The sequence below is a fragment of the Chelonia mydas genome, unplaced genomic scaffold (assembly GCF_015237465.2).
Source record: "Chelonia mydas isolate rCheMyd1 unplaced genomic scaffold, rCheMyd1.pri.v2 scaffold_67_arrow_ctg1, whole genome shotgun sequence".
NCBI classification, from domain to species: Eukaryota; Metazoa; Chordata; order Testudines; family Cheloniidae; genus Chelonia; species Chelonia mydas.
Genome location: NW_025111276.1, coordinates 35,765 through 62,987, shown reverse-complemented (window position 1 = coordinate 62,987; position 27,223 = coordinate 35,765). Strand labels below are relative to the sequence as shown.

The 27,223-nt window shown below is 50.9% G+C and overlaps 1 protein-coding gene across 11 annotated transcripts in view; it reads left to right on the top strand.

Annotated features, from left to right (window-relative positions):
- LOC102936111 (class I histocompatibility antigen, F10 alpha chain-like) overlaps positions 1-21,996 on the top strand; it is a 54,451-nt gene extending 32,455 nt beyond the window's left edge. For 2 of the 11 annotated variants that reach the window (XM_037888828.2, XM_043537642.1), the window contains exons 3-8: positions 10,921-11,196; positions 12,824-13,099; positions 14,971-15,072; positions 15,489-15,521; positions 18,803-18,844; positions 19,412-21,996. In XM_037888828.2, coding sequence (XP_037744756.1) covers positions 10,921-11,196; positions 12,824-13,099; positions 14,971-15,072; positions 15,489-15,521; positions 18,803-18,844; positions 19,412-19,416 — 734 coding nt within the window. In that variant the 3' untranslated portion in view covers positions 19,417-21,996. The other 9 variants (XM_037888832.2, XM_037888825.2, XM_037888831.2 and 6 more) reach the window with 9 other exon arrangements.
- The last annotated feature ends 5,227 nt before the right edge of the window (positions 21,997-27,223 follow it).

Sequence of the window (27,223 nt, the reverse complement as noted above, 5' to 3'; positions counted from 1 at the left end):
GAATGCCAGAAGTTCCCATCAGACCCGGCTAGTCTGACCTCCTGGTCACCCAGGCCAGAGAATGGCACCCAGCGATTCCTGCACGGAGGGGTTTGTTGCTTCCAGCTATGACAGTGACTCTGTCAGACCCTAGAGCTAGAACAGGGCTCTGAGACATCTTGTCTCATTTCCCAGACACCGAGTGATGGGGAATCCCAATAGCGACAGCCCCAAGTTTTCAGACATTACAAGTCTGGCCCTGAAAATTCTGATTTTGGCTTAAATGTCATGAGTATTTTGGGAGCTTATTTGGAGTAATATTGGAGCTTATTTTTATTTGCCCTCTGGTTTGAGCCTTTAGGGGACATATTTCCGGGTTTTTCCCTGCTCCTAGAAGGACTAGAAGTTACTACAGTAAGAAAAGAGAGCTGAGACTCTCCTCTAATCCCATGAGTCCAGGAACTGGGGATTTAATAAAACCACCCAGCATCATGAGAAGCACGGTAAAGTCACAAAAGCGGGCAGTGCTGCATTCACCCCAGCCATGGGGAGAAGCTGTTCACCGGTGAGCCTCCTTCATTGTCCGTTTTGTCTTATTTCCAGAGTGAGTTTATCTAAGGTCAGATTCCTCTTCACTCCGCAGAGTGAGGGTCTGACATCGACTGGGGATGGAGAGTTAGTGAGAGAATCAGCCCCTGCAATGTGCAGAGACTCCCGGGTTCCTTACCCTTGGCAGCAGAAACCCCAGCCCGTGTCCCCCTGGTTGGAGCTCCCAGGGTCAGGCAGGTTCCCCTGCACACTATCGATAGATGTGTAAAGAGCCGTTCTTCCTGCTTGGTCCCTGATGTGTGGGGCTGTAGCCACCTGGCCAGGCCCCGGATTGTGCTGTCTCACTTAGCACAGGGATGATCCATCATAAGTGTTCAGTGCCTGGCGCTGCTGAACTGTTCCTGGCAGGTGAGGGTCTCTCTGATGTAATTGCTCTGCCCTTCCTGACAGGGATTTTCACTCCCCAGTCCCCTGATTCCCCCGTGTCAGTGGTACTGGCCTGTCACATTGGTGCTCACCCAGGAGTGTCCCCAACCCTCCTGGTACCCTCCCGCCCACAGCACTGAGACAGCAGCAATGAGTACTAATTCCCATCCTATCCTGGACACCTGGGTTCCTGGTGCCCCTGCCCCAGGACTAAGCTACAGGGCGGAGGGTTGCCAAGTGTCTGCCCCCCTAGCCTGCCCCCTCTGTAGCTAGTTTAACCCTCTCCTGACTAGTCTCGCCCCTTGGTGCCCTGCTGCTGAGCCCGTCCAGCCTGACCTGCTCACACGGACACTGGCCTCCGCAGTGCTGAGAGAGGGGCTCCATTCACCTGCCTCTAACCCTGCGCTGGGGAGCTGCTGTTCTGTCCCCACCGCCCCCTCGCCCACCACTGTCCTGACTGCCCCCTCCTGCCCCACTCCCGCCATTTACCCCCTCCTCGCAGTCCTGGGTCTGCCAGCTCTCAGGACACTGTCCTGAGTCCTGCATCTTGGCCACCAACAATGTTTCCCTCTCTAGGGAGCCTTCCCTGCCCCCAACACACACACAGGGGAATTCGGGTTCTGGTCCCTGTGAGTCCCCCTCAGTGCTCCCATCCTGCTCATCATCACCATGCTCAGGTTTATATATAGAAACCTTCATTCTAGGCTTTAAAAAGCTGTTTCTCAAACCCCAAGTGTATCTGCTTTTTTAAATTATAAACACATCTGTGTGGAATGCAGCACGGAGGAGAAGAGGGGTGGGTGGGGAGGCTTGACGCACCCCTCTTCTCTCGGGCCCCTGGCTTGGGATCCCTGCGTGTTCTGTGAGCAGCCGCCCTGCACCTCTCAAGATTCTCAGTTGTTCTCTCGTTGTTACTCCATCCCTTTTCCCCGCAGTTATTTTCTCATTTTTGACTTTACTTGATTGGTGTAAATAGCTTGCTACGAGAGTCCAACTGAGTTTCTTCTGCTCCTGGAACTGGGCAAGCCTTAGTCTCCAGGCTTCATACCCGGGGTCTCCTGCGGCGAGCCCATGCCTTTGAGCGACCTGCACTCTAGCTGTCTAAAGTGCTTGGGTGAGACTCCTCTTGCGGATCGCGGTCAGCTCTGCCACCGGTTCAGTCCACCTATGAAACAGGACAGGGAGGCCATGCTGAAGTCCTTCCTGATGGAAGCCGCACTCAGACCTTCTTCAGAGCTGAGTCAGCCAAACTTGGCAGCGTGTACCTCAGTGTTGGTACAAAGCGCTGCTGCAGAGAGAGTCCATATGGGACTCTCAGCACCGTTCCTCATGCCCAGGGCCAAGAAAGAAACATAAGCAGCAGTTGTCTGAGAGGTTCCCCATCTCTAAGAATGCACAAGCATGGGGAGTGCAGGGGAGTGCGACCTGTGTCTAGCCACTCCTCTGATCCTGCTCCTCAGGTGAAACCAACTCCGCCCTGTCCACAGGCTCTGTGGAGTCCAGTACCCAACCAGCCGCCGGCCCCAGAGGGGCAGTGAAGCACCAGCAGGGTTGCGGTACCATCCATCCCAGAGCCGCCTGTGGTGGCCAGGGACTTTCTGGCATGTTCATTACCACTGTTGCCAGCAGTATAACACTCGGTGCCAGCAGTGCGGGCAAGCAGAAGGGAGCATGTTGTCTCGAGCTCCTATTTGGTACCAGGCCCCTTGCTCTCTGCTTATGTTGAAGCAGGCTTCCCCATCTCGGCCCCGATCCCTGGATCCTCAGCACCGTCCCTTGGAGCTGACGGGTATCACACACCTCTCATCCCCACAAGATGACTCATCATCCAAGTTGGAGTTTGAATCTTTCACCTAGCCGAGGGACTGGTACCAGTACCCCACCAATCAGCCCTATGCAATGGTGGATCCCGGGGTGGGGGTTCCTCTGATCGCCTGCCCAGTGGACAATGGCCAATGCAGATACAATGGCCTTTTTGGAACCCCTGGGGTTTTCCTCTGCTGCCTGGCCCCCCATCTAGGTGGTCCTACTCAGTGGCGTCTGAGAGAAGGATTCCTCTGTCACACAGAACAGCAGCTGACGCGGACTACGATATTGAGCCAGGTACCGACTCTCAGAACCTGGAGCTACGGGATCCGGTTGGTGCAGAAAGAGAGGAGGAAGGTCCCATGATGATGGAGGCTGCCTCCTCCCCTCAACCCCCCAGAAGAGGCAGGGATGGGTGTTTTGCCGCCCCAGGACACTTCAAGGCTCACCAGGAGTTATGGAAGAAGGTGGTCTCAAACTTAGGGCTGGAAGTGGAGGTAGTTAAAAAAATCCTCCCACAGCCTGGTCAACATCTGGGCAGCAGTGGCCGTGTTGAAGGTAGCTCTGCCTTTCGATGAGGCCGTCATGGGTCCAGTTAAAACTCTGTGGCAGACCCCTTCCTCATTGCCCCCACGTCAAGGAAGGCAGATAGGAAGTACTATGTCTCCACCAAAGGGTAGGAGTACGTATGTTCCCATCCCCCTCCCGGATCCTTGGTGGCCTTGGCAGCCAGTGAGAGGGAAAGGCCAGGGTTGTAAGGAGCAATGCCGAAGTCAAAAGACTCAAAAAAGCAAGACCATTTTTGTAGGAAAATGTATTCTACCAATGGACTACAACTCCAGCCAACAAGCACTGCTGTGCAGATATGACTTTCACTCCATGTTGAAATGTAAAGACTCGCTTCCCCAAGAGTCCAGGCAGGAGATTGTTGCTGTGGTGAAAGGGAAGGTGATAGCCAGGGATTCCCCACAAGCCACCCTTGACACAGCGGATGCGGCAGCCGGGGCTATGGCGTCAGCAGTGCCCATGCAAAGGGGCTCCTGGCTTCACTCCTTTGGCCTACAGATCTTCCGTTTGGAAGGACTTCGCTCTTCTCAGAGCAGATGGACGGCAAACTTCACAGCCTGAAGGCCTCCAGAGCCAGCCTCAAGTCCTTGAATCTCCCTGCCCTGGTGCCTTCGAGGAAACATTTCAAGCCCCAATAGCCTGCCCACTTCCCAGGCCCACCGCCTTGTCAGGACTTGTTCAAAAAGCAGAACAGCGGTTGTAGGTGCAGACAGCTGCCCCTCTCTGCCTCAGCCTCGCTGCCTGGCCCTCACAGATACTCAGAGGGCTCCAAGCAGAACTTTTGACAGGGCGCCCAAGGGATTTACACTAGTCCCCATCCTGGATCCTGCTCCCCTGTTGTTTTTGGACCATGTTTCCTGTTTCAGCTCGGCATGGTCCCTTATCACCACAGACCACTGGGTGCTGAGTATGGTGGAGGAGGGTTATACACTTCAGTTCATTTCCATGCCTCCCTCCTACCCCCCAACCCCATTCCTCTTCAGGGACCCTTCTCATGAGCAACTTTTAGCCCAGGAGGTGCAAGGTCTTCTCCAGGTAGGAGCCGTGGAGGAGCTGCCTTGGAACTTAAGAGGGAAAGAGTTTCACTCTCATTATTCCTGTGACGGGTTTGGTCACAGAGATCCCCTTGGGACTGTCACTGATGTGCTGAAATCATCTCTGAGCCAGTTTTTCCTGCCAGCTTGGGAATTCCAGGACCCTGTCTTGTTCAGCCAGACATGCTAGCTTGTTTACACAGACCCAGGGTCTGGGCCACGCTCCCAAAGCTGCAGGCTTTAGCTGAAAACTGCTCAGCAGGTTACCTGTCTCCAGTGCCCAGACACCCAGTTCCCAAGGGGATCCAAACCCCAGATAAATCTGTTTTACTCTGTATAATGCTTATACAGGGTAAATTTATAAATTGTCTGCCCTCGATAACACTGATAGAGAGAGATGCACAGCTGTTTGCTCCCCCAGGTATTAATCACTTACTCTAGGTTTATTCGCAAAAAGAAAAGGAGTACTTGTGGCACCTTAGAGACTAAGCAATTTATTTGAGTATAAGTTTTCGTGAGCTACAGTTCACTTCATCGGATGCTTATGCTCAAATAAATTGGTTAGTCTCTAAGGTGCCACAAGTACTCCTTTTCTTTTTGCGAATACAGACGAACACGGCTGCTACTCTGATATCTAGGTTTATTAATAAACAAAAGTGATTTTATTAAGTATAAAAAGTAGGATTTAAGTGATTTCAAGTAATAACAGACAGAACAAAGTAAGTCACAGAGCAAAATGAAACGAAACATGCAATTTTAAGCCTAATACATTAAGAAACTGATTACAGGAAATATTTCACCCTCAAAAATGTTCCAATAAGTTTACTTCACAGGCTGGACTCTTTCCTAGTCTGGGACCAATCCTTTCCCCAGTACAGTCGTTGTTAGATCCAGCAGACATCTCAGGTGATAAGCAGGGGTTTTCTCATGACTGGCAGCCCCCTTTGTCCTGCTCCACCCCCTTTTATAACTTTGGCACAGGGTGGGAATCTTTTGTCTCTCCGGGTCTCCGCCCCTCCTGCTAAATGGAAAAGTACCAGATTTAAGATGGATTTCACTACCAGGTGACATGGTCACCTGTCTCTGAGACCTCAAGTCCCCATTCCTCCTGGGTTGGCCCCCGCTACACAGGAAGGCTTTCAGGTAAATCATTTACCATCAATTGTCCTAATCAATGGGAGCCATCAAGTTCCTAATGCCCCATTGATGGCCCTAACCTGGAGTGACTACAACAGTGATAAAAGTTTATATCTTATTTCCCCAACTCCAGGCATAGAAATAATACATGCAAACAAATAAGATGAACATACGCAGTAGATTACAAGCTTTCTAATGACATCAATCAAGAGACCTTTTGCATAAAGCATATTCCAGGTACATCATATTCACATTCATAAGCATATTTCCATAAAGCATGTGGAGTACAATGTCACAATTCATTAATCCTGAGTGTCAAAGGGGGTCTCTGACCCATTCTAGCCCTGCAACACCTCAAAGGCTGAAGTTGCGCATGGTCTCCCTCGCCTCCATCATTCCTTCCCTGGATGCAGGGGACAGGTACGCCGCCCTCGATTTGAAAGATGCCTATTCCACCTCTCTATTTTCCGAGGCCACAGAAGGTTTCTCGGGATCGCTGTGAACCAGACTCACTCCCAGTTCACCATCCTCCTGTTTGGCCTGTCAGCAGCCAAATGGGTCTTTATGAAATGCATGGTAGTGGCAGCCTTCCTGAGAAGGCGAGGGGTATACGTGTATCCGTACCTCAATGACTGGCTGGTCAATGGCCAGTCCAAGTCCCAGGTGAAAGCCAGCATCCACCTTGTTCAAACAACCTTTCAAGCACTGGGCCTGCTGATAAACGAGCAGAAGTCAACGCTCTTCCTGGCTCAGAGGATAGAGTTTATCAGAGTGGTGCTTGATTCTACCCAGGACAGGGCCTTCCTCCCAGAAGCCCACTTCTAGTCAGTGTCATCACAGGTCAAGGCCCACTTAGGGTGTTGGGTCACATGGCCGCGTGCATATACGTGGTGTGGTATGCGAGGTTGCACCTCAGACCCCTTCAGGCTTGGCTGGCCTCAGTGTACTGGACTCGGTGCTCACAGTGCCTGCCCCAGTCCTCGCCCCCCTCGACTAGTGGACAGATCCCTGGTTGGTAGGCTTGGGCATGCCCTTCGTCAGGCCCCAACCCTCGGTATCTCTAATCTTGGATGCATCCATGCTTGGTTGGGGGCCCATCTCGGGCACCTCAGGACACAAGGTCAGTGGTCCCAGCAGGAACTCTTGCTACGGATGAACATCAGAGAGCTCAGGGCGGTCCGCCTAGCACGTCAGGTGTTCTTACCCCCCATCGCAAGCAAGGTGGTGCGAGTTCTTACAGAGAATATGGCAGCCATGTTTTACATCGACAGGCAGAGACGGCCCGCTCTTCTCCCCCCGTGTCAGGAGGCCATTTGACTGTGGGAGTTCTGCATAAAGCGCTCGATCCACCTCGAAGCTTCTCACCTTTCGGGAGCCCAGAACGAGCTGGCAGATCAGCTCTTCTCACCGCGAATGGTCCCTGTGCCCCGACATAGCACGGGCCAGTTTCCAGTGGTGGGGTACTCCCCTCGTAGACCTGTTCATGACCAAACAGAACAGGAAATGTCAGCAGTTCTGCTGTCTGCATGACTGCAACCCGGGCTCGCTCCCAGATGCCTTCTTACTCCCTTGGAGAAAGCACCTGTTCTGCTCCTTCCCCCCCATTCCTTTTGTGCACAAGGTCTTGCTGAGGTCAGGGGCGAAGGTTATTCTCATAGCCTCAGCCTGGCCACTTCGGCACTAGTTTGGCTTATTTCTAGACCTGTCAGTAGCTACTCCAATGCTGCTCCCTCCCCTTCTGGACCTGATCTCGCAAGATCACGGCCAAATGCTCCATCTGCCTGACAGCTCCATGGTTAAACCTGCAGAACTGGCCTGTTCAGAGCAGGTCTGCTAGGTCTTGCTAGGCAGTAGGAAACCAATTACCAGAGCTGTTTACCTCACCAAGTGGAAGCATTTCTCCATTTGGTCTACCCAGCAAGGCCTCCCACCGGGGTGCCAGAACCTCCCTATGAGTGGGGGGCCACCGGTGCTGAAAATGTGACTCCGCCTCTTCCCCTGATGTCCCCCCGCCCCCGTGCTCCACCTCTTCTCCTAAGGCTCCATCCCCTCCCCCACTGTTCTCACCTGCTGCTGAAGTGGCAGGGCCATGGCCCCTCGGTCCCCCTGTTCCGGCACCCCTGCCTCTCACCGGCTGAGTCATCTCTCAGATGAAGCAGAAATTCCAGAACAGTCTGGAAACAGCCAGGTCTCGCGATTCCATCTGTTGAGGTGCACCTAGCCGCCATCTCCGCATTCTACCCCCAGGTGGGTGGTCGGTCAGTTTTTTCACATGAAATGTCCATTCACTTCCTCAGGGACTTTGAAAGGCTTTACCTGCAAATCTGGGAACCCATCCCCCTGAGGGACTTAAACCTGGTCCTGTCAGAGCTCACGGGGCCTCCCTTTGAGCCACTGGGATTGTGCTCTCTTGTACCTTTCCTGGAAGGTCGCCTTTCTGATAGCAATTACCTCAGTCAGGAGGGTCTCGGAGATCAGAGCTCTTATGTCAAAACCTATATGTACAATGTTCTTTAATGACAAGGTACAATGTCACCCCCACGCCGTGTTCCTCCCAAAAGTAGTCTCGCAGTTTCATAGTAATCAGGCTATTTTCCTGCCCATTTTCTTCCCGAAGCCGCACGAGAATAGGGAGGAATGACATCTCCATACTCTGGATGTTTGGCAAGCCCTAGTGTTCTATATAGAAAGGACTATATAGAAAGTCGATCCTTAAATCCATGCAGCTCTTTGTGGCAGTAGTTGATAGGATGAAAGGCGCAGAGAATTTCATCGTGGATCCCATTGTGCATTCACATGTGGTACGAGCAGGCAGGTGTCCCACCACCTGCCTTCCTGACGGCCCGTTGTGTGAGAGCACAAGCTTCCTCAGTGCTGTTCATGGCCCAGGCCCGATCCAGGACATTTGCAGAGCAGCGACCTGGGCATCAGTACATACTTTTTCTTCAAACTATACCTTCACCCAGCAAGCTAGAGATGACACTGGGTTTGGTTGGGCAGTGTTGTAATCCACATGTCCATGAACTCCTAACCCACCTCTTACAGTACTGCTTGGGAGCCACCAAATGTGGAATGGACGTGTTCAAGCATTTGAAGAAGAAAAAATGGTTACTAACCTTTCTGTAACGGTTGTTCTTTGAGACGTGTTGCACACGTCCATTTCACGAGCCACCGTCCTACTCCTCTGTTGGAGTTGCTGGTGTGACAGGGTTGGGCCAGATGGCTACAGGAGAGTAATAGGAGGCAGATATATTAGCCCCAGGTTAAGTAGGTCCCTTTTCCCTGGGTAAGGTAACAGGGAAGGTTCCAGAACAATCAGGAACCTTCTGGAGACAATTAAGACAGACAGGCTGATTGGCTGCAGGTCTTCTAATGAAGAAGCTGCTAGAATCAATTAAGGCAGGCTAATCAGGGCACCTGGGTTTAAAAAGCAGCTCACTTCAGTTGTGGTGTGCGTGTGAGGAGCTGGGAGCAAGAGGCACTAGGAGCTGAAAGTGAGAACGTGGACTGTTGGAGGACTGAGGAGTACAAGCATTATCAGACATCAGGAGGGAGGTCCTGTGGGGAGAATAAAGAAGGCGTTGGGAGGAGGCCATGGGGAAGTAGCCCAGGGAGTTGTAGCTGTCGCACAGCTGTTCCAGAAGGCACTCTAGACAGCTGCATTCCACAGGGCCCTGGGCTGGAACCCGGGGTAGAGGGTGGGCCCGGGTTCCCCCCAAACCTCCCAACTCCTGGTCAGACACAGGAGGAGTCGACCTGGACTGTGGGTTCATGAAAACGGCCAAACTGCGGGCTGCTGTGAAGCTCCAAGGCGAGCAAATCCGCCAATAAGTGCAAGACCCACCAAGGTAGAGGAGGAACTTTGTCACACTGGCAAGAAGGAACTGAGAAGGTGCAGAGTAAACGGGTCCCTTCACACTGTGATATGAGCACATGGTACTAGAGGGCGCTAGAGCCGGCCTGAGGGGTATCACTGAGGGAAAAATTTCCAGCGACTGTGTGCGGGGCACGCACACCTAGCGTGAATGGACGTGTGCAACACATCTCTGAGAACAGCCGTTACAGGAAGGTTAGTAACTGGTTTTTATCCAAACCTGGAGCATAGTTCAGGGACACAGCTTAGTGGGCTCGGCTCTCACCTGTGGCTGTGACACCAAATTGTATTTTAATCCCTTGACCTACATTTTTCCAAACGTGATTAGTGATTTTTGGGTGTCTGATATTCAGCGGCCGGGTGCTCCCACTTTCTGATCAGGCCCCTTTAAAAGGTCTCAGGTGGGCACCCAAAATCACTAGTGATTGTTGAAAATCTAGGCATTTACCTCGATGTATCTAATGCAGGGTGAGGGAGGAGCGAAAATATTTGGGACCCTGTGTGGGGTATTTTTGTGCCCCCACATTCTGCCCTGTTTGCCAAGCGAGGGGTCTGATCCGTTCCCCACGCGTTTCAGTCTTCCTTGTGATCCCCACAGTGTTCTCTGTTCCCCACAGCCTCCCTCCCTCTCCCCTAAACTCTCCTTCCTGTCCACATCTCCCTCCCTGCCTCCTGTCGCCCAGGGGTGGCTGTATTAACTGAGTCTGCTCTTGGCTGTGTGCGAGATGGTGGCCGTTGTTGTGAAGATTAGCCTGGCTGTGGGAAAATGGTGGCCAGCTGAACTAAGGGCCGTCAGTGGCCTGATCCTTACAGGGAATCACCTGGAGACAGTGGCCGTGTGAAAAAGAGGTCAAGCATCCGAAGTTGGTGCTTTGCCGTTCCTAGATTGATTTGGGGGCACGGGGAAGATGGGGCAGGGAAACAGAGGGACCCTGGGGATTCTGTGAGGTCATTAAACCAGAGCAGAGCTTAGTGTGGGGGACAGACCTCCTGTACCCCCTCCCCACAGGGACATGGGGGTACTGTGAATGGAGGAGGTGGGGGACCAAGTGACCCTGAGGATCCTGCAAAATTAATACAACCAGAGCAGGAGAGCGGGGGTACAGACACCCTGCACACTCTCTCTTCTCCAGAATGATCCTCACTTCCAGAACTGGGGGAATCCTCAGAGAGCAGAAGAGAGCTGCAGGGGGATAGACACCTGCAATATCTGGAGTACTCCCTTTGGGGTCATGCCACCCTGCACCCCCTGCAGGGAGTGTACAAGAACAAGCAGCAATGAGGTACTCCTTAAAAGTTGTGAACTCTCTGCAGTGGATGGTCTTTAGTGTACAAAGACCCAACAGATGGAGCGTGGGCCCCCCGAGGTTTTGGGTTCCCTACTGAAAGGAGCTGAGAGGGTTTAGGACCCAGCAGCATAAGTGGGAACCCCATTTCTCAGGGGAGGGAGGGCCCAGTAGCAAGGGGAGGACCCACTGGGCTACCTGCAGTGGGGTCCTGGTAAGATTTTCAGAGAGAGGCTGCTGCTGACCCTCAGCTGTATTTCAGGGTTTCACATTATCCAGACGATATACGGCTGTGATCTCCGGGAAGACAACACCATTCAGGGGTTTTACCAGGATTCATATGACGGACGAGACTTTCTTACCTTCGATAAGGAGACCATGACTTGGGTATCAGCAGATATTGGGGCTCAGATCACCAAGAGGAGATGGGATGTTGAAGTATTTGACAACCAGCGGTGGAAACGCTACCTGCAGGAGGAATGTATTCCCTGGCTAAGGAATTCTCTAGAGTACGGGAAGGAGACTCTACAGAGGAAAGGTAAGATGGGGGACAAGCTCCACCCAGGAGGTCACTACAAGTTACATCTCCATTCCCCATCCCCAGTTCCAAAATGGAGCAGGGGGGTAGGGGGCAGTTCAGCTAACCTTGCACCAGGGATGGGTGGGAAGACAACCCCTTCTCCCTGAGCTCTGCTGGAAAAGAAGAGAAGAAATTAAAAATGTTAAAAGCAGCTCACTGTAGAGAAGCTGTATCTCCAGAGTCACTTGACCAAATGAGCCCAAATTTACAGCACAAATTCTACCTCTTACCCTGGTGTGACACAGTAGTTATCAAGGCAATCTGCCTATGCGTGTGCATTTTAGAGCACTTTGATTAATTATGGAAGTGCCACCACTTCTGTGGACACCAGCTTCATTCACCATGTAATTCCTCCTCATTCACTCTCTGCACCATCATATTTCTTATGTTACCCCCGGCCCCTGTGTTCCACCAATGACCGTAGCTTTGTTGTTGTTGCCTCTTTGTCCAAACTTCTTCCACAGTCATCTCTGTGCTTCGTTCCATGCCATCCCCTACGTGTGGAATTGCCCTCCTCATACTAATCTGGAAGAAGGCTCCCCTTGTCCTTAAAGCTTTCCCTCTCCAGACCTACCTTTGCTGCAACACTTTCATACTTACTTACTTGATTCTTTTATCAATAAGACATCAGATAATCACACTCAGTCACATTTATTACCAAAGCTTTTTAGTTAAAGATTAATCAGCACAAACATAGAAGGGAAGAGGATAAATGCTTTACCACTCCGACTCAGGAGGACAGTTGCAGCATAGTCTGCTTCAAAATGTTAACTCGCTATTACCCACGTATGTACCTTGTCTGTTATTGTGGACACACATTTCCCAAATTAGTTAGCATCATTACACACCCTAATCTTTCCCTTCCCAAAAAGTTTGCACTTGCTGTTCAAGGTTACTTGAAATTTGTACCCAATTTTTTGCAACAATTATACTAGTTGCTTATTTCTCTCACAACCCTCAGCAGAACATTGTCTTGTCCTTTTTGCCATCTTTACAAATGGCAAGAAGAAAAAGCCACACACAGCAGTGTAATGTGTATTTCAGTGCCAAGGGAACATAAGGGTAAATCCTTTTGAAATCCATAATATTGGGGTAAATAGATTTGGTAACAACCTATAAGAAATTAGCCAATTAATATTAGCTAGTTTGAGGGGCAATTTAGCACTGTGTGTCACTTTCCATCTTTAATTGGTCAGTTTATCCAGTCCATTTTTTGCTCCCTGGCCAGGGCAAGATTTTTCTCTCTTTCAAATCCAGGGTCTGAGAGGAGATGGGCACAAACCTGGCACATGATTGACATCCGTATCTGGAGTTTAGTGAAGCCTTTCAAGGTACTTGTGTCACTGTAGTTGGGAGCGGAAGCCAGTTCAGGGACCTGGATTCAGGATTCACCGTTGCTGATGCTGGGAATTCGGCACAGGAATTCTCTAACATGGTGGTTCTCTCTCGTCAGAGGGATTCCGTCTCATGGACTCTCATTCTCTCCCACTGCTGGGGTCTCAGAATTTCATGCTGCAAAGCTCCAGCAAAGGCTGCCTGGATTAGAGCTTGAAAACAACTAACATCAGTTTCTTCTTTTTCCCAGTGCGCCCAACAGCTAGAGTGAGTGACAGGTCATCTCATGACGGCCTCACCACCCTCTCCTGTAAGGTCAGTGGGTTCTACCCCCGGGACATCACCGTGACCTGGCTGAGAAATGGGGAGAGCAGACAGCAGGAGACCTACTCTGAAGGCAACCTACCCAGTGGGGATGGGACCTACCAGACCTGGGTGACAATGGAGATTGATCCCAAGATCAAAGCCCATTATTCATGTCACGTGGAGCATGAAAGCCTGTTAGAGCCACTCTCCGTCTCCTGGGGTAAGGAGTTTGTGCGTTTGTCTGTTTTTCCTAGTGGGAGAGGGGGAATCCATTAAACTCAACCGCTGAAAAATTCTCATTCAAATTTCTAGGCTGAAGCTGGAATTTCCTCAGGGTCCTTTTGGACCTGTCCCTCTGCAGTCAAGCTCTTGTGCTAGAGTTGGGACCCACAGTGCCTGGGGCTCATGTCTTGCTCGCCAATTTACTGCCTTTGGGACTGTTGGATACATCTCAGCAATACAGTGTCTCTGAAGGGAGAAGATTAACAATGAGACATTAAGGCCTGAAGGGACCATTCTAATCATCTGATCTGAGCTCCTGCATAACCCAGGGCAGGGGGGATTCACACCAGGGCCCCCGGCATCCAGTCTGGTCATCTGTGAGCAAACTAGACCTGATCCTTCAGAAAGAGATGCCCATTCCAGATGTAAAGTCTCCAAGGGATGGAGAATTTACCACATCCCAGGGGAAGCTCAAATCTGCCCCTTATTTCCAGATAGAATTGGTCTTGCTTCAGCTTGCAGCCCGGTCTCAACTTCATGCACTCATGGTCCTGCCATGAGTGCAGGGGACAGGACTAGATGACCTCTTGAGGTCCCTTCCAGTCCTATGGTTCAGCAGGTTCTCAGAAACACGGCTCTACGGGCCCTTCATTCTTGCCCATGTGGCCAGAGAGAGAGCTTTAATGTTGGGAGCAGCTTGTTTCTGTGTGCAGTGATGCTGGAAGGGAGGGTTTGGCCTTGGAATGGAGCGAGGAGGCAGATTAGAGCCCTGCATCATGGGGCAGAGTCTCCTATGCCCCTAGCACAAGGAAGTCGAGGAAGAATTTATTACAGATGGAGCTGCCTTCCAGCCATCTTTTTGCTTGGTTAATTGGGATGTGCAAAAATGCAGCATTTTGAAGTGCAAACAATTTCTGAGAGGGCAGCCTGCACCGGGACTCTAGTCAGCAGATGGTTTCACATCACAATCCTGCTACCACATCCCCTGCCAATTTTTGTGTCATAACCCACATTTCCTTATTCTCTTAGAAATATTTTTCTTTTTGCTGTATTATTATGTGGCTCTTTCAGACAACAGGAGAAGCTGATTAATGAAACTGAAAGTGTGTACAGAACTCGGGGTTTAACAGGTTTATATAAACCAAGAACAGTATTAAAATATCTCTATCCTCCCCTCTTCACTTCCTGCCCCCTCAAAAAACCTGCATTGTGTCTGTAACTCCATTCATTGCAGGGAAATCTAGAGCTTTGAGGTCAGTTTCCAGTTTGGCACCAGACTCCCACAATGGGACTGTTCCATTAGTCAGGAAAGTCAGCCTGGTCAAGGAGGGTTAGGGGCTGGGAGCCAGGACTCCTGGGTTCTGTCCTTGGCTCTAGAAGGGGAGTGGGGTCTCATAGGTTAGAGCAGGAAGTCTGGGAGCCAGGACTCCTGGGTTCTGTCTCTGGAAGGGGAGTTGGGGTTAGTGGGTTAGAGCAGGAGGGGCTGGAAGTCAGGATTCCTGGGGTCGATTCCTGGCTCTTGCACTGCCTCACTGTGTGATCTTCAGCAAGTCTCCCCCCTTTCCCATTTAGGGACGATACTGACATCCCTGCTCTCCCACAGTTCTGAGGATTGGTTAATGTTATAAAAGTCTCCTAATTTAAGTGCTAAATATTTATTATGACTTGAAGTGGTAGAGACTGTGTCCAGGACTCCCTGTGGGGGGTGCAATGCACGGTGGCTGCACTGGAAGGGGTGGAGCGTTGCAGGCCTCAGCCCTAACTTGGGGAGCTGACTGACAGATCCCTGAAGTGGGAAGAAAGGGGGATTTTAGTGGTGGGGGGGAAGGGGATTTTTCCCCATTGATCATTCTTTCCATTCCATTTCAGAACCAAATAACAATCTAATTCCCACTGTGGCTGGAGTTATCACTGCAGTTGTCCTGATTGGTGTTATAATCGGAGTAGTCGTCTGGAAAAAGAAACACCCAGGTAAAGAGCCTGGGATGGGGGATTCTCTGGACTTGCCGGGCCCTGCACACCCGCCTAAGGACAACAGCAGTACAGGAGCCAGTGTCAGTTCGGTGTAACTGCCCCATTGCGGGACTGAGCTAATGACCCCCAATGGGAGCTGCTGGAGGGCCAGACCCAGAAACTGGGTGCGGGTTACAGTTTAGATGGGGCTAGGTTTTCCAAAGAGCTCAGCACCCAGTGCACCGAGGTCTTTGGAAACTGTCTCATTGTGTCTTTCTCTCCTGCCAATTGTGAGCGCCTGGGACCTTGAGTCCATTACTGAGCGCCAGGGGGCTGTGCTGGGCCAAGGGCCCTGTTTCTGAGCTGTGGACACAGATCGGAGTCGGTTCCTGCCTTGGGAGCTGAATTCACTGAAATTTGCCTTCTCTCTGCAGGGAAGAAGGGAGACGGCTATGCTGTAGCTCAGGGTAAGTGACAAGAGACCCATCACCTCTTTTCAAGTGGCCATCTCTGAACGGCCATCAGTATTTGCTTGTGGATTTTAGCCTGGAGCCACTGACAGGAGATCCTCGCTCCCACTCATAGGCCTTGTCTACACTGAGGATTTTAGGGAAATCTCCAACTATTGCTCTAGTACCATAGAATCGTAGGACTGGAAGGGACCTTGAGAGGACAACTCGTCCTGTTCCCTGCACTCATGGCAGGACTAGGTATTATCTAGACCATCCCTGAGTTACCTGCTCTTAAAACCCTCCAATGAGGGAGATTCCACAACCTCTCTAGGCAATTTATTCCAGTGCTTAACCACCTCTTCCAGTCCTCTCTCCCATCTTCCATGACTTTTCAGAGCTATTGACTCAGATATCTCCTCTGTCAGTTCCTTGACTATTCTAGGATGCTTTTCATCAGGCCTTGGTGACTTGAAGACCTCTAACTTGTCTAAATAATTTTTAACTTGTTCTTTCCCTATTTTAGCCTCAGATTCTACCTCAATTTCACTGGTGTTCACTATGTTAGACGTCCAATCACTATGAAACGTTTGGGTGAAAACTGAAACAAAAAAGTCATTTAGCCCTTTTCCCATTTTCACATGTTCTGTTATTGTCTTTCCTTCCTCATTGTCTAATGGGCCTACCCTGTCCTTGGTCTTCCTCTTGCTTCTAATGTATTTGTAGAATGTTTTCTTGTTACCCTTTATGTCTCTAGCTAGTTTGATCTCATTTTGCACCTTGGCCTTTCTAATTTTGCCCCTACATACTTGTGTTATTTGTTTACAGTTTTCCTTCGTAGTTTGATCTAGTTTCCACTTTGTGTAGGACTCTCTTCTGATTTTTAGATCATTGAAGATCTCCTGGTTAAGCCAGCGTGGTCTCTTGCCATCCTTCATTTCTTTCCTGTGCAATGGGATAATTTGCACTTGTGCTCTTGATAATGTCTCCTTGAGAACTTTCCAACTCTCCTGAACTGTTTTTCCCCTTAGACTTGCTTCCCATGGGATCTTACCTTAGCAAACTCAGGGAGCTGCTAAAGTCTGCCTTCTTGAAATCCATTATTTTGTTGTGGTGTTTTCCCTCCTACCATTCTTTAGAATCATGAATTCTGTCATTTAATGATCACATTCACCCAAGCTGCCTTCCACTTTCAAATTCTCAACCAGTTCCTCCCTATTTGTCAAACCAAATCTAGAACAGCCTCTCCCCTAGTAGCTTTCTCCACATTCTGAAAGAAAAACTGTCTCCAATACATTCCAAGAACTTGTTGGATAATCTGTGCCCTGCTGTGTTGTTTTCCCAGCAGAGGTCGTCTTCAGTAGTGTAGAGTGGCTGTAGACACATGTTCTCTAACCTTGCTCCGAGGAAGTCTAGATGATACAAGGGTTAAAAACACCTGAACCCCATCTCCTCAATTGCTCCACCACTGCTCTGTCTGGTGGAATTGCACGGCTTGCGGGCATGGGTCCCAATTTTAGTAGTGTAGACAAGGCGATAGTCAGGAATGTATACGGTGGTTTTGGGCTGAATTATTATCCCCCTAGAGCTGTGCTGTGTGTGGCTGAGTGTGACCCTGAAGGTGTCTGACCTGCTTTTAATGTTACACTTCTTCTGACTTACCTGAAAGTCGGTTTGGTGCTTGTGAAATCTGGGCCTGATCCAAAGCCTTTGAAGCCAATGGGAGTCTTTCCACTGACTTCAGATCAGCACCACTCTGTCGCCTCGATGACGACAAGTTCAAATCCCCTCCTCAGTTGTCTCCTGTAATTAGCTTAACGAACAGGACCAAGACTAAAACTGTGGGAAATATTTACATAAATTATCGACTGCATCTGAGGCCCTCTAATGTCTGGTATGAAGAGCCAGTACAAAGTGCACAGATCTGCCGGGCCCTGCTAGGGTGGAGTCGTCCAGCTCTCTCTGCTCTCAGGGGTCCCCCAGCAGGTCACGGAGGGGGTTTGAGAAGTGCCAACAAAACCTCCGCAGAGCACCACCCTTCCTCCTGCAGCTGGCCCTCAGTCGTGCCTCCCTCCCTCCTCCTCGTTACTCCAGAACAACGGAAATTCACATGCAAGAACTTTGTTAATGGGGAGTTCAGGTTGCAGGTGCTCAGCCCTGCGCTGGGCTCCCTGTGTCCTGTCAGAATGGGAGTGTTTAATTCCCAGAAGTCAAAGGTTGGCAAACCAGGATATGCAGAGGTATTATGGCCAAATTCACAGCCATAAAAAACGCATCACGGACCATGAAATCTATACAGATTTCACAGGGGAGACCAGCGTTTCTCTAACTGGGGGTCCTGACCCAGAAGAGGGTTGTGGAGGGAGGAGGGGGTTTGCAAGGTTATTGGAGGGGATCACAGTATAGCCACCCTTACTTCTGTGCTGCCTTCAGAGCTGGGGAGCCAGAGAACGGTGGCTGCTGGCCAGGCACCCAGCCCTGAAGGCAGTGGCCCCCCAGCAGCAGCGCAGACGTAAGGGTGGCAATGCCGTGACCCATCGACAATAACCTTCCTGCCCCCCAGCCCCTTTTTGGGTCAGGACCCTACAGGTACAGCACTGTAAAATTTGAGATTTAAATAGCTGAAATGATGAAAATTACAATTTTTTACATCCTGTGACTGAAATTGACCAAAACCGACCATGAATTTGGTAAGGTCTTAATTATGATGCTTCCCACGCAACTCGAACTCTGCCCCAGGGGGTCTGGGAATAGGAACAGGAAGTAGACCAGCGCTATGCCAAACCAAACTTGCCCTTGTCTGTGTGCCCAGCACCACCCCAAATCCGCATTCCTCTTCATACCGTCCACACTGTTCGGTGCAGCGCCATTGATTAAGGCGGGAATTGCTGTTCATTGGCGGCGGGAGGGTGACGTCTGTGGTCTGCGTGAGGGACCCCTCTGGGCACAGACCAAAGGAGGCAGAGTTGAGGTTGTTTGGCAGGAGTATCCTTAGCCCAGCATCTCCTGCTTTGCCAGCCGTTGAATGTTGAGTAGTCCGGGCTCCCGTTCTGACGAGGCATGAAGAGCACAGAGCAGTGCTGACCCCCTACAATGGTGACGTTTTTCGCATGTGAATAATGGAAATCCTGGGCAGCTGCCCTGTAGACTGGTCTGTGCACCAACCAGCTCACTGCTCGGGAAGAGTGAGGTGATGACTGTTCCCTTTGGATAGGAGTCCCCGTATCTACTAACTACGCTGAAACCCTGAGCTGTGAGAGACGCTAATATACTCTCTCTTCTCCTCCTCCTCTGCACAGCAAACGACCAAGGATCTAGTGGCTCTGACCTATCTGCCAAGGGTAAGTGAGGGGGGCTCTAGCCTAGGGGTTCACTGCTCTCACTGAGGCCTCTGGAGAGAGAGACCTAGTCCAAGTCATTGGACCCTGAGTCTCCCTGGCCCGTCCCTTCTAGCAAACCAGCCCCAAGGAGCAGAACAGGGGAGTTCAGGATCTTTTATTTCCCTTTTATTCACACTGGGGGTGCAGGAACAGGTTTGCAGCCAAATCCCCCTTGTTTTCTCTGCGATGACTTTAGGTGTGAAAGACTCTAGTGAGAGGGATTTCTCTGTGGCTGCCGACACAGCGTGGGCTGAGCTCAGCTTTTGCAAGGATAACTCCAGCTGCTTCAGAGAACAGTCTCCAGTGAACTGCAGGGAGGAAGCAGCAGGGACAGAGCCCAGCACTTGGGGCTCCAGGAACCCGGGTCTCTGACACTGGAGCGACAAGCTTTGTCAGCGGGGTTAGAGATTTTGTCCACTGAACCCTGCAGCCACTAGGGCGACCGCCCCGACCGCAGCGTGCACTGTCATTGCAAAACATGATGGCAGGTTCCCTTTGACAGACGTTGCCTGTGTTTAACTTCTGCAGCTTAACAGAGCCTGGGGGAGTCCGTGCCACGGCCTGAGGGGACCCCCGAGAGGAAGACGGATGAGCTCTGCCCTGTCTCCCTACAAGAACCAGTCAACCCCTCCCTAGCTTTTCTCTGGCACTTGGAGCGGCCCGTGTGGGATTTCCGGCCTCATCTCTCTGCTCACTGAACCACGTTTTGCTTTTCAGGTGTCATAGTTTTCTGTAATAATGTTTTATTTGCACAAAATAATTTCCAACATTTTAATGGATTAAAAACTCTGTTAGTCAGAGTTCAGTATTTGCCCCATTCAGTGTGTGCACGCCGTGCTCTGGCTGCGCGGTGCTGTCTGCACACCCTGGACGGGGCGCTAGGTCTGTCAGCAGTAACTGCTTGTGCGTCTGTGGTGGGGACGGCTTTTTTTTCTGTCGAATTTCATGATTATAACACGGTAAATGGCCGGGTCTACTCGCAGCTGGTCGCGCTGTTGCCATCATCAGCTGAGGACGTCTGTTGGACAGGAATAAGTGTCTGCGTTTAGTTTGTAAGTGCCTCTAATGTCCTTTTCACCATTCATAGAGCCATAGAAATGCTGGGCTAGAAGGGCCCTCAAGAGATCATCAAGTCCAGCCCTGATCTCAGGCAGCACCAAGTAAACCTAGACCATCCCTGACAGGTGTTTGTCCAACCTGTCCTTAAAAACCTCCAACAACGGGGATTCCACATCCTCTCTAGGCAACCTGTGTGACGAAGTGGGATATTTTCCTAACGTTGCGTATGTATACTGTGTGCCTCAGTTTCCCCCGTGTGCTGCATGTCTAACCCAGGTGGGAGGGGGGTGTCTGTTGTTGTAGAGGACCAGGTGTGACCCAGTCTAGCAGCCTGGACCCCAGACCATGGCCTGGGCACTTTGTAACTTAGCGACTGATGACCTGAAGGCCCATCCCAACTTGGAGCCAGCCAGTTATGGGCAGCGGAGAGAACAAAGAGCTGAAGAGAGAGTCACCTGGAGACCTGTTTGGCCGGGAAAGAAGACAGATGGAGGTGGGGCCTTGAAGGTGATATGGGGTGGGCCGCAGAAAGGAGGATTCACTTCTGGTCTGGGAACAAAGAGCGGCCTGAGCCCACCTGGATGGGGACAGACCCAGATGGACGCCCCTGAGAAGGTCTTGTGCTGTACTCCAGACGTACAATAAACCCTTCTGTGCTGCGCTGGCTGAGAATCGCTGCAGGCTCGAGAGAGGCAGGCATGCTGGAGGCTCAAACGGGCGGGCGGTACTGGGAGGCGGAGGAGAAGCCTACAGCTTAAACCCTGAGCAAAGAGTGTGACCTTGTGTAGGGTCAATACTCTGAAAGGCCGGTTCCCCCCAGGAGCCATACGGAGCCAAGAGAGCACTGGCCTGTGAGTCTGTGACAACCTGTTCCACAGTGAACTGTCCTTAGAGCTAGAGAGTTTTCCTAATGTCTAACCTAAATCCCCCCGTCTCCTACTATCAGTGCACCTGGAGAACACTTGATCACCGTCTTCTTCAGAGCAGCCCTTAATGCTGGGGTAGATAATTATTTTTTGTCAAGGTCCAAATTTCTTGGTCAAGATATAGTCACGGTCCAGACTCAAGAGAAACATTTTTCCCACCACAAGTGCCCCTGTTCAACAAACACCTGCAGTGCTGTGAAATATACCCAGGGCCTATATTGTTTCTATTCTTAGTGCATTAAATGAAAAATAAAATCAAGCCATGGTATAGCCTAAAAATAACCTCCAAGAAAGATAACGAGGAGTCTGGTGGCACCTTAAAGACTAACCGATTTGTTTGGGCATAAGCTTTTATGGGCCCACGAAAGCTTATGCCCAAATAAATTGGTTAGTCTTGTTGGAGACCCCAGGGAATGGCCACTAGTTAAGTCGAGGGGATGGAAGGCCATAAGGGTCGAGAAAGTCTCCTTGCTGAAGGCCTAAGGGCTTCTTCTCAACCCCCCTTAATAGAATTCAGGCCTGGCTGGTTTGAGTAAGCTCTTTTGCTCTTAAAACAATGTTGCAGCCACAGATAATGCCTCATAGTGTAAGGTTTGCTGACGCCAAGTTAAAGATAATAGGAGAGAGAACTACAAGGCCAGGCAGGACGTGCTGGTTGTTTAAGTTGCTAGGAATGCTTGTTAGAGGTTGCAGGAAATAAACATTGTTGTAACCCATATAAGGAAGGCAGAGTATTTCTGCAAACTTTTAATTGGCTGATGTGTAGTGCAGTAGCATTAAGGAATATAAAAGTGTGTGTAATGACCTGCTCTGGGTGCAGGATTTGAGATTCTGTTCTCCCTGTACCTTGTTTGCAGCTGCAAATAAACTTTTCTGTTTCTCCACCCCGTTGTGATTATTGAGTGAAGCACACCGGGCAACGAACCCCTGCTGTTGTTTGGCCTCTGGGTGCCGGGAACAGTCTTTAAGGTGCCACCGGACTCCTCGTTGTTTTTGGGGATACAGACTAACACAGCTCCCCCTGATACTTGTCTCCAAGAAAGATGTAATTTATCTGAAACGTTGAGAAAGTGTTTAGAAAAATGTCAAATAGATGCAACTATTAGCATTAAAAATACTTTCAGGCAACAGGTTTAAGTTGTGTGTGAGTTTTGTCAAATACGGTTATTGTAGGCGTATCTGCATAGAGAGAGATAAACAGATTCAAAACTTTTTCAGCCATTTGTGGTTTATTTACCATCAGTATCAGAGTTTGAAAGAAACACTTAGTACACCTGAACTCTTCATCTTTTATGATTCAAGCCTTTCCACTAACAAACACCCACCCACCACCACTCCCAGATCCTTCTCAGCAGCGCTGCTGCCGAGCCAGTTTGCCTCATTCTGTATTTGTGCATCTGGTTTTCCTTCCCTACGTGGCGCACCTCACATTGGTCTTTGTTGAATTTCATTTTGTCGTCTGTTGCCCAGTTCTCCAATTTATCCAAATCCCTCTGAATTTTAGCTCTATCCTCCAACGTGCTGGCAACCTCCTTCCCCCGACCCCGCAGCTTTGTGTCATCTGCAGCATTGATCAGTCTGCTCTCTGTACCGACATCCAGGACACTTATAACGATGTTAAACACTGGACCCAGAACAGATCCCTGGGGAACCCCACTTAAGACCTTCTCTTTTGCCCTCACAGTTTACAGCTCTCTCCTCCCCCTCGGGGTGCAGTGACCCTCTACGGGTTAACAGGACCTTTTTCCAGTGAAAGAGCCTTTATCACACTGTGAATATTCTTAAACATGTACATGTATTTATTAGCAATCAACAGCTGATCAGCAGAATACACTCGCCGAGCATCTAATGCTCCCCACTCCCAATCAAGCAGACAGACCTCTCCTAATGGCCAGTCAGCGTTGTGTCATCTGGGGCTCTGGCTTCTCCACAGTCTGGTCATGCAAGGGTTAAAAATCCGAGCCGTTCTGGTCTTGAGCCGAATCCCCGAGTTACGTTCCAATGAGCTCGTTTTCTCACCCTCGGTATAGAGTTAAAATGAGAGTTCTTCTTACAATACCTTCTTCGCCAATTGTTTTACTCAAAGCCTGACTAGACATCTCACCAATCATAACCCTCATGGGCTAAAGCAATTTCTCTAGCAACAGCAAAACCTTATAATTTCTGCTTATCGGCAAAAGCAACTTTTAACTAAAACTCACACGGGCGCCGAGTAAGAGCCTTGCAGACACGCCAGGGCAGCGGGTCCATCCTCCCTCCCGGTCCAGTCGCTCTGTGACGTTCCTGGGTCTGTCCCTGTGAGTGATGCTGCAGCTGCCCCTGGCGCTCGTTGTCCGTGCGCTCAGGAGCACAGCAGGGGAGCTGCCTTGTTCCTTCCCCCGTCGCGGGGCTGCCTGGACCCACCGCAGGCTGGTGAGGGCGGCAGGTGAGAGACACAGATGGCCTGGAGACCCCTCCCTGAGCAGCCTCCACAGACTGGGCCCAGCCCCTCTGCCTGTCCCATGCAGCCTGCAGGGCTTGCTGGGTTTAACTCTCACCTCCGGGGTGAGACTGGATCGTACCGCAGGGTAACGGGGACGTGCTGGTGGCTCCTCCCTGGGGAATTTGGGTGCTTGGTGCCCAGGGTTCATCTCTCCTGGTGGCAGAGAGCACAGGAGCAGCCAGTGCAAACTTTATAGCCTTCCCCTCTGCTCATGGGTGGCTGGGCTTAAAGATGCCTCTGAACCAGGCACCTTCACCCAAAAGGGAGCTGATTCCTGGCCCATCGCAGGGCGTGAGCTGGCATCAAACAGCTCACTCTGGGCAGGGCCTTGTACCCTTACTACCCCTATTTCTCCAGAGATGAAAGGTCAAAAATCCCCCTCAAATCTTCCTTTAAGAGATGAATAGCGTCTGAGCTGCGTGGACAGTGATTTGCACTAGTTGGTGTGGGGTGGGGGGGCTTGGTGTTGGTTGGGGAGCTCCCTGTCCATATCCCCCACCCCGGAGCCCACTCCAGGCTCATCCATACCCCCTGTGGTCTCCCAGGAGCTGGGGCTGCCTCCTCTCTGCGTGATGAGTTCCCCTCTTGATGGAGGGCTCTTGCAGCTGCTGTGATCCGGTGCAGTTTCACTCTGTTGTGGCTGTGAGGACGACTGTGCCGGTTTCAGGCAGCCCAGGGGCTCTGGGTGAGGGAGCGGCTGACAGGGGATGTTTGATCTAGAACAGGAGTTCTCCAACTTCACTGCACCATGACCCCTTTCTGACAACAAAAACTATGACATGTCCCCAGGAGGGGGGGCCGAAGTCCAAGCCTGCCTGAGCCCCACTGCTCTGGGTCCGGGGGTCGAAGCCCCGGGGCTTCAGCCCCAGGCAGGGGTCCTGTAACCTGAGCCCCATCACCGAAGCCCTCAGGCACGTCTAAGCCAGCCTGGTGACCCCACTAAAATGGGTTCGCGGCCCACTTTGGGGTCCCAACCCACAGTTTGAGACCCGCTGATCTAGAAAGTTAAAATGTTTCTACTGGTACCTAAGTAGCAGCTGCCCTTAATGATTTTATAAAAGAGAATGTTTTACATAGTCTATTCTGATATGCCCATAGTAGCCGTGAAATACAAGAAATCATGTAAAAATAATCTTCTAAAATAACTAAATGAAACTTCAAAATTGTTATATTTTCTAAAATGATTTTTTTATTATTTTTTAATTCTCATTGGCAGTTTCAAAAAAAATTGTTTTCATTCTGAATTGGATCAAAAGCAAATTTCAATATGTTAAAATTCCCCCTAAAATAGAAATTCCAGGTTCTGACCAGCTCTCCCCATAATTCCTGCCTCCCAGCCCCCGTTATAACACGGCTTTTGCCTTCATTATCACAGCCAATGCTGGTCAAACTGTAATGCAACTAAGACAGTTTAATAGCGCCTGACGAAGAAACCAGGGATAGTCTGGTCTGTGTTTGTACAGCGCCGAGCGCAGCGGGACCCTGGTTCATGCCCATGGCCCCTATGGTGAACATAGGATAAAGGACAGTTCTGTGGGCAGAGGGATCTGGAATGCGGGGAGTGGGGTGTGACGCGTCCTGGAGCCAGCAGAGGGCAGCAACGACCTCCTGGCAGACCTGTACCCCAGCTCCTGTCTCCGGGGTCCTTAGTCCTGGTTCTGTCCCCAGCCTGTGCTGGAAAATGCACAAAGAGCAGGACTGACCTGCCTCTCCCGCAGTGTGATCCTCACACAGAGACTCCAGCTCCGGCCCAACAGCACTCACAGGGCAGCTGAATTTTCTGGGGGAAAATTGGCTAGATATAGGGTTCACAACCAATCATTTCTTAAAATGTCCCCTCGTGTCTCACTTTCCTAATCTAGCCTTTCTCAAAGGCCAGGTGAGATGATCAGAATGGGGCCTTCTGTCCTTAACAGCTTTGAATTTGGGGAAAGGTGCAAAGTTGAAATGTTAGTAACCACTTAAAAGCGGCCAAGAGTCCTGTGGCACCTCGTAGACTGACAGACGTCTTGGAGCATGAGCTTTCGTGGGCGAATCCCCCCGTCGTCGGAGGCACGGAGTGGAAATTTCCAGAGGGGGGTGTAAATATGCAAGCAAGAATCAGGCTAGGGATAACGAGGCTGCACTTGGGCAAGTCTCTTCATGAGGTTGATGGATTTCCACTCCATGCGGCTAAATGCAGTGCCTTGCAGGGTGTCAAGTATCGTACTTTAGCCATATGGAGTGGAACTCCAGAGTCCTTATTAGCCTCCTTCAAATCCCTCCAAGGTGTCTGCAAAAAACCTGACTATGGTGAGGGTGCTGGTGTCCTGTCATCACAGCTGATCGTGCTGACCAGTGTTGTCCCATTGCTTCCTTGTGCTCCTCTGTCTGTCTCCATCTAGTGTTTCTTGTATTCGTGTCACGCCCCCTCTCCACCCGGTTACCTTCTTTAACGCCAGTCTGCGAACAGGTTTTGATGGACAGGTCTGGGTTCTTCTGGGTCCCGCCCCCGACCCAGCAGGGTGTCTCTTCTTTATGTTTCCCTGTGAATGTATTTGGCGGTGCCTCCACCACCCTCACTCCTTCCCGGCAGGGTCCCCAGGGCGGCTTGGGAGGAAAATGCCGACCCCAGGGTAACCCCCACTTACCTGCCAGAAAGTCGGAGACTCCCAAGAAATCACACAAATACATAGAATATACTCAACACAGTAATTATATTAAACAGGAGACAAATATAACATAACAGGGTAAAACACTATTCTTCGTGCCCATGCTGACAATACCCGTGACTTTCCCCAGTCACGTGACCTGATGGAGCCAATGTAAGATCAGTGTCCCGTTGGTACGTGTGCTTTGTTGGGGCCCTTGATGACCTATGCCCACGATATCTTCCCTGCAGTGGTTTAGCAGGGTGGCTGACTGGGCTCAGTACAGCCCAAAGGACTCACAAGTGGGAGGAGGTGGTCAGTCCCTCCACAGGTTTACTATGCAGCCGGTGATAAAATCCCCAAACCCGTACTCCCTGGCCTGAGGACACAGTTCAGGGAGTAGGGGGTCCCCAAAACAAATTCCCGGACTGACGAACTAAAAGATGGTGCACTCACAAACTCCATGAATGATCCTCAGGTTCAGAGATGACTCTGGACCCCTCGGTCACGGCAGAGGGGCTGATCTCTGCTGGCAGGGAGCCTCTTCAGGCCCGAATCAAGTGGCTTTGTCCCGGGATTTCCCCTCACCACCCAGGGGTGCAGGGCTCAAGGTGCAGATTACAGAACTGGACTAAACTGCAAACTGTCGTCTCCTAGCCCAGCGTCCAGGCACACTCCCAGCAGGCCAGCCCTGGACTAGCAGCCAGAGCAGAGCTGGCCATGTGGTGACTGGTCTCCCCTAGGGAGCTGGGGGCGAACTCAGCCTGGCTGGGGAAGTTTCCCAGCAAAACTCTACAAACTGGGAGTCATCAGTGGAGAGGGAAAAGCCCAGCGGAGGGATCTTGCTGTCAGGTCCCTAGAGGCCAGTTCTTGGGGGAACCCTGCATGCAGGCCTGGGACTCCCCAGCGCCCCACACAGCCAGGCCTGCCCTTGCCCTGTCTGGCTCCAGACTGACTCCAAAAATGGCTTCTCCCCTTTCCTGAGCTCCCTGGGAAGGGCCTCTCTGAGTCTGCCTTGGCTCCCCCTCCCTGCCAGGGACAGTGCCCCTCCCGGAGCTGCCAGCAGGCAGAGCCCCAGGTCATCTCCTTGGGGGTTACACTGGTAAACAAACAAACAAACAAACCACAAAGCAGAAAGCAAACCCGTGACCTAGAGGGGAAGTGAAGGCAGCTATATGAAATCACTCTGTCACTGGGAGTCCTGAGGAAGTGGAACCACACAGGACAGTTTGGGAAGAGCCAA